General features: G+C 38.4%; 1 protein-coding gene across 1 annotated transcript in view; it reads left to right on the top strand.

The window, feature by feature from the left end:
• Positions 1-6853, top strand: part of BANK1 (B cell scaffold protein with ankyrin repeats 1) — a 281977-nt gene that overhangs the window by 235863 nt on the left and 39261 nt on the right. Inside the window, exons 8-9 of the mRNA XM_081813132.1 lie at positions 1802-1880; positions 5733-6047. Coding sequence (XP_081669258.1) covers positions 1802-1880; positions 5733-6047 — 394 coding nt within the window. The remainder of the gene's footprint in view (positions 1-1801; positions 1881-5732; positions 6048-6853) is intronic.

Below are 6853 nucleotides of genomic sequence, written 5' to 3'. Positions count from 1 at the left end.
CTTTGAAAACCATCCCTGTCATCTAACTAGTAAAAACTTCCGTGATATGATTTTAACAATATTACGGATTTTTTTTAATATGTTCTTGATCTATCTTATGAAATAAAGAGGTCAGGCTAATTGGAAACAAAGAATGGCTTAAATGTACTAAACAGTGCATTTAATACCAAAGCATGCAAATATCAATCAACATGTCAATCTCCCTTGTAAAGTTACATGGCTTTTCATATTAGCATTTGATTGAGTCCACCAAGGGGAAAATATGACTTATATATAAAATGGGCTTCTGAATCAGGCTCACTATAAAAAAATACTAAAGAGAATTTTATTTTCAAGATTCCACTGGAAATCAAAAACCATGTTGTTTCTCTGGGTAGCATTAGTTAAGGAAGGAAGGAAGAAAGAAGGAGGGAGGGAGGGAAAGAAGGAAGGAAAGAAAAGGAAGGAAGGAAGGAGGGAAGGAAAGAAAAGGAAGGGAGAGAAGGTAGGGGAGGGAAGGGAAGGGATGGGATGGGAAGAAAGGGAGAAAGGAAAGAAAGAAAGAAGAAAGAAAGAAAAGAAAGAAAGAAAGAAAGAAAGAAAGAAAGAAAGAAGAAAAAAGAAAGAAAGAAAGAATAAATTCCACTGGGGTCCCATTGGCCAAAGTGAGTGACCAACCAAATTGATGAAATCAATATGCAGGTCAAATACTTTTGCATACCAAAGCTATTATAAATGTAATAATGCTTCAATATGGATGCTTCTAATTTTTAAAGGGACATCCCAATGCAGAGCAAATGGACTCATCATTTCAGCTTTAATAAAAACAAAAGCATAAATCATTTGAATAATCACTTACAGTTTGTGGTAACAAAATGTGACCTATGTTAATGCAACGAACCTCCATCTCTTTCTCTAGATGCTTTCTCACAGTTGTCACTGGTATTACTTTCCTTACTCTAGGAGCACAAATATGTTCCACTACTGTAGACCCTATGTCTCCTTCAGAGATTATAAACAAAGACTAGCAATTCAGAGATAACAGATTTCTGTCTTTTTTCAGTAATTCTCCCTTCTAAGTGTAGTGAAACTGACTTCAGAAAAACAAACATAAATCCCCTTACTCTGTTTCTTTTTTCTTTTTAAAGATGGAAAATAAACCATTTTACATTCCACTGTCTCACTGTATTATAATACTTGATGTAATTAAGAATGTCTTTTGAACAGATTAAAGATACAGAAATGTTAAAATGAAGGAAAGCTCATGCTTTGTTTTTGGTTTTGTTTGTTTTTTTTAAGATTTTATTTATTTATTTGAGAGAGAGAACATGAGCAGGGCAGAGGGAGAAACAGACTCCCCACTGAGCAGGGAACCTGATGTAGGACTCGATCCCAGGACCCTGGGATCATGACCTGAGCCCAAGGCAGACACTTAACTGACTGAGCCACCCAGGTGCCCCTGAAAGCTCATGGTTTTTAAGAGAAAGAGTCCTGTTCAATTTTATTTAAGACTTATTTATTGCACCTAAATTTCATGACTATTGTTTTGAATCTTAAAGTAGTTGCTCTAAGTTTCATTTTTAAATTAATTTATTGTGTGTTATAAACATTCTATTGCCACAGTTATACTTTTAATACTTTGTGTCATTGAACACTTGTAGATGGCACAAATATAATAGCCAAGATACATAGTATAATCAAAGTATTTAAATAAAAACTAAAACAATTATTTCCATAGGTATTAACTTCCATTTGGTGTATGTAGATGCAGATGTATTAAAATTAATGGATATTGTTAAAAATTACATTCATTTTTTTTCAGATCCCAGAAGTTAGCAGAAATGATGAGCAAGAAAATGACTATGAAGATGATATTACCTCACTACTTACATATTCTCCCAGTAAGTGTCCCTGGATGTTATGAATATATGTATATATGTAGCATCTGTATTAAGGTACATATAACTGGTAGAATAAGACTGAAGAGAGCATAAGAGAGCATGGAAAGACATTTAATTAACTGAATGACTTTTAATTTATAATATGGTAGAAATGTTACTACATTATCTTGCTAGTTTAAATACTTCTATTAAGGGGCGCCTGGGTGGCTCAGTCACTAAGCGTCTGCCTTCAGCTCAGGTCATGATCCCAGGGTCCTGGGATCAAGCCCCACATTGGGCTCCCTGCTCAACGGGAAGCCTGCTTCTCCCTCTGCCACTCCCCATGCTTGTGTTCTTTCTCTCTTCAGTTGTTAGTCTTTCCTACCCAGAGAGAATACACAAGTCAGGTTGATGCAAATATTCCATTTGACAACTCTGTTTTTTCATTTTTTTAAAAAACAAAGTCACATTCTTTTCAGACCTTAGTTTTCTCTGCTAGGCAATGAGAAGCTTGGACTACAACTCTCTCTAAGGTCCTTACTGGCTATAATAGGATGTAATTCTATATTCTAATGTCTGAAGACTAATTCAGTCTTCTACCCATTATTCCAGATTCCCCTGATATACAATAGCTTGCTCAGCATCTTCACCAACATGCTTGATAGGCACCTCCCACTCAGCATTTCCAAAGCCAAAAACCCTAATGCCTGACCCTTTCAAACCTACACCACCTGCTGACTTTGCCGTCGTCTCAGTAAGCGAAGATTCTTCCCTTGTTTAATTCCATCTAAAAACCTGGGAGTCTCCGTTGGCTTTTTTACTTCCTCTCTCACCCCATATCCAATACAATCAGACAGGACTGTTGACTCTACCTTCACAGCATAGCCAGCATTCAGCTGTTCCTCACTCTTCCATGATTTATCCTAATCCATCCTGCCGTCAGCTTTCCCTGGATTATTGCAACAGCACAGTGGTTCTCAGCGAGGGACTATTTCCCACTCACAACAGAGGATCCTTGTCAATGAACAGAAGCTTTTTTATTATCATGACTTGAGAAGGGAGGTTTACAACTAGCATTCAGTGGGTGAACACCAGAAATTCTGCTAAATATCTTACAATGCACAGGACATACCCCACATGACACAGGATTATCCGGTCCAAAATGTCAGCAGTACTACTATTAAGAAACCTGGCGTAAGCAGCTTCCACATTTGCCAGCCCTAATACTCTATGCTCCTGAAGGAGTTAGTCATTTTTCTGTTCCAAATTTCCCAATACTTTCCCATCATACTTATCCTCATCATCATCTAAAAAGCCCTAGATAACCTTCTCGGTCCCATCTCTGACCACTCTCTTGTTTGTTCACCGCACAGTGACATCTCACATAGCAAGCATTCTCTGCCCGCAGGGCATTGCCCTTTTAACACTGCACAGCTGATATTCAGCTAACCATTATTGACCACTGGTTTCTCAAGTGGTAGGCAAATTGACCTGCAAATCAAATACAATTAAATACAATGTCTATCTAGCATAATTTGGCAAATCAGTAAACACCTTAAAAAGTTATGGCATAATACAAAATAATGCTAAATATTAATGAATTAATGCACTGATTTTTAAAGTTGCACATTTTATTTTTGTTTTTAGTAATAATAAAACTGATAGTGACCATTTATTTATTATGATTTAATCCTCAGAAGAACTGCCTATAAAGAGAAAAATGTTATTTCCATTACTTATAGAGAGCAATCTCATTTCCACAGATCATTTTTTTTTTAAAGATTGTATTTATTTATTTGAGAGAGGGAGAATGAGAGACAGAGAGCATGAGAGGGAGGAGGGTTAGAGGGAGAAGCAGACTCCCTGCCGAGCAGGGAGCCCGATGCGGGACTCGATCCAGGGACTCCAGGATCATGGCCTGAGCCGAAGGCAGTCGCTTAACCAACTGAGCCACCCAGGCGCCCCATCCACAGATCATTAGGACCTGGAATTGTCTTGTGTTTGAAATTCTGTGTGACTGGACTCAGGCCTCAGGCTCCTTAATGAGATAGGGGGTGAAGCACAGCACACCTTAGTTGGCAGATTTCCATTGGTATCGCCATCGCTATGAAGCTTGCTAAAACTCACTGACCACTATATCTAACTCTCCAGGGCTGGATTCCAGGTTTGGACATTTTTGACAAGGACCAAGGAGACTCTGTGGCTTAGAAAGTGCATACATAAAACGTAAACACTGAATACATAAACATAAAGCAGCTACAAGTAATTTCCTATAGCATGAGTGTAATTCTAAGTTGATGATCGATTTGCCCAGACAGAAATAGTGAAGTTCCTTTGCTAGCCTGAGCCATAATTCCTTTTCAGTGGCTACATCAATGACTCCATCAACATTTCTAGAGACTACTTTATTTCAGGCTCAGTGCTTGGAGTTAGAGGAAGAAAGATGAATGAGATTTGTGCAAGAGATCTCCTTCTGTTGGCTGCTCTGCTTAGGCTGTTAATTAAAGAATCTTGGTCTGCAGTTCTAGTACTGAAATTACATCTTTCTCACATGAAAGGAAAGAACAATAAAAAATAAAATTCCATGTAGAAATATGAGTACCATCATGGCATGATTTTTCCTCATCACTAATTTTCTCCCATAACTGAAAAGTTTCTACAAAGTAACTGTGCGTTGTTTAAAAAAAAAAAAAGGTCCTTTTTCTCCATACTCTGCCAATTGGCTTCTTTAGCCAAATCTCGGCTTAGCAACACTTTAAAACAACCATCTTCTGCTTGTTTATTGCACTGACAACAACAACAATTCACATAGTCCCTCCAATTTAGAGATTCCAAGTTTGTTTTAAAATTTTGTGAATCCTTTATTTGAAGCAGAATTTTTATAAAGACAATTTAAACAAAAAATTTTAAGATTTAAAGTTACTGCATTATAATATCTTTTTTCAATTCTTCCCGAGTGGTTAGAGGGTATCTGTTGTGTACACTATAAAAACAAATGATGTAATCATGATTCTTAAGATGGAGGGAATTTGGATTATTTGGTTAAGCTTCAGCATAGAATATATTTTATAGGTGACAGAGCTGAGTCTTAGAAAGATTTACCTACTATTGGTGATTTGGATGCCTTCTCCACCAAAAAATATTAACATATTTTCAAGCATTAAGGTATAATCGGGTGATAATTATATATTAAAATATAATTAATAAGATCACATTATTATGATAATAATGATAATCATTGCCTTATTTACAAGCAAGTTAAGGTTTATTTTTTTCCTTGTATTTACCTTTTCCACAACTTACTTTTTATTGATTAGGTCAGTTATACTGTTTTCTTTTCTTTTTTTTTTTTTAAGATTTTATTTATTTATTTGACAGAGAGAGACACAGCGAGAGAGGGAACACAAGCAGGGGGAGTGGGAGAGGGAGAAGCAGGCTCCCCGCAGAGCAGGGAGCCCCATGTGGGACTTGATCCCAGGATCCTGGGATCATGATCTGAGCTGAAGGCAGTCGTTTAACCAACTGAGCCACCCAGGCGCCCGGTTATACTGTTTTCTAATAAAAGTGCAGTAATACAAACATATATATAACTCTGCTCAAACAATAACTCTAGAGAACCAGAATGTTATTGTATGCATGAGTGTGTCGTATAGTGAGGTAGCAAGATATGACGAAGCTTTAACTGTTCATTTGGTAAATATTTTAAAAGCCCAAGAATGACTATTCACTAAAATTATGCGCTTGTCATCTTTCTACCATATCAGCTCATAAAAGCTTTATTAGCAGTACTACCACTTCTGTATGAAATTAGAAAATATGAAATGCCTCCAGATGGTGTGTTTAAATGAAATCTACCATCTTCATCATGAACAGCCACACAGAACCCAGCATTTCATCGCGCAAGCGGGCGGACTTCATACAGGCGGCGTGCGGAAGGAGCTGAGGCCGATGAACTGGCAAAGGAAGAAAAAGAGAATGCATTGGGCACAGAGGCCGAGCAGAGCCTCGCAGAGGTTGGAGGTGGGAGTTCTGTGACCGAGTATGATGATGACTTGTATGTGTTCATTCCTGGAGACAATCCAGAACATAATTCACCAGAGCAACTCGTGAGGTGCAGACCCCCTCTCCCCCCGCCACGACCTGTAGCTGCTGCCTCCCAACTGGAAACACCGCACTGCACATTACAGGGTAAGTTTAAGGTTAAAACAACAACAGAAGTTTGACAGGCTTCCATAGCATATAGTGCAGTGGCAGATTTGTTACAGGGAAGATCAGCTTTTAAAACCAAGAGCAGCTTTCCTGCTCTTCCTTAACTAAGGCCTCAGAAATCAAGCAAGAGATACCTGCCACTGATTCACCCACAGCCTCTTTCCCTCCCTCCCTCTCTCTCTTCCTTTCTTTCCTTTTCTCTCCCTCTCTTCACCCTCTTTCCTCCCTCCTTCCCTTCCTCCTCCCCTCCCTCCCTTTCTTCTAGAACAGTCTCATTATAAAGCTTTAAATAAGTAAAGCAATAAAACTTGGAAGGAGTCTGTAGTCCTTCACATAAAATGAACCTCAAGAATCATGTGGGAAAGTAAATGACAACTTTCCTTTTAAAAAGTACTCTTAGTTGTCTGGCAAAAGGAAAAGGCTAATGTTTTACAGATTTGAAAATGACCTTGGGCACTTTCACTCCACTGGTAGCTGCAGGGGAAGCAAGTGGTAAAGAGTTTATCACACACTGCATTGAGACCAAAGTCTAAGAACACTCAATATATTGCTAAAGTGGAAGAACAGTTAAAGGGCTATGATTACATTTCTTCCCAAATGCAAGAATGACCTGTGTAATGGGGGGGAGGGGGCGTGAGGGAAGGGGGTGGTGCAGGTACCATCAAGATGAGCTTCCGTATTGGACTTATCTGGCTGGAGTGTTCAACAGCCTAACAGACTTCCAGCTCCAGGTTCACTCTACAGTCACTAATTATCACCCACTTTATTGATCACTATTTTATATC

This window comes from Leptonychotes weddellii, chromosome 2 (genome assembly GCF_054177405.1).
Source record: "Leptonychotes weddellii isolate Sample4059 chromosome 2, ASM5417740v2, whole genome shotgun sequence".
Classification (NCBI taxonomy): Eukaryota; Metazoa; Chordata; class Mammalia; order Carnivora; family Phocidae; genus Leptonychotes; species Leptonychotes weddellii.
This window is presented reverse-complemented; position numbering and strand designations above follow the sequence as displayed.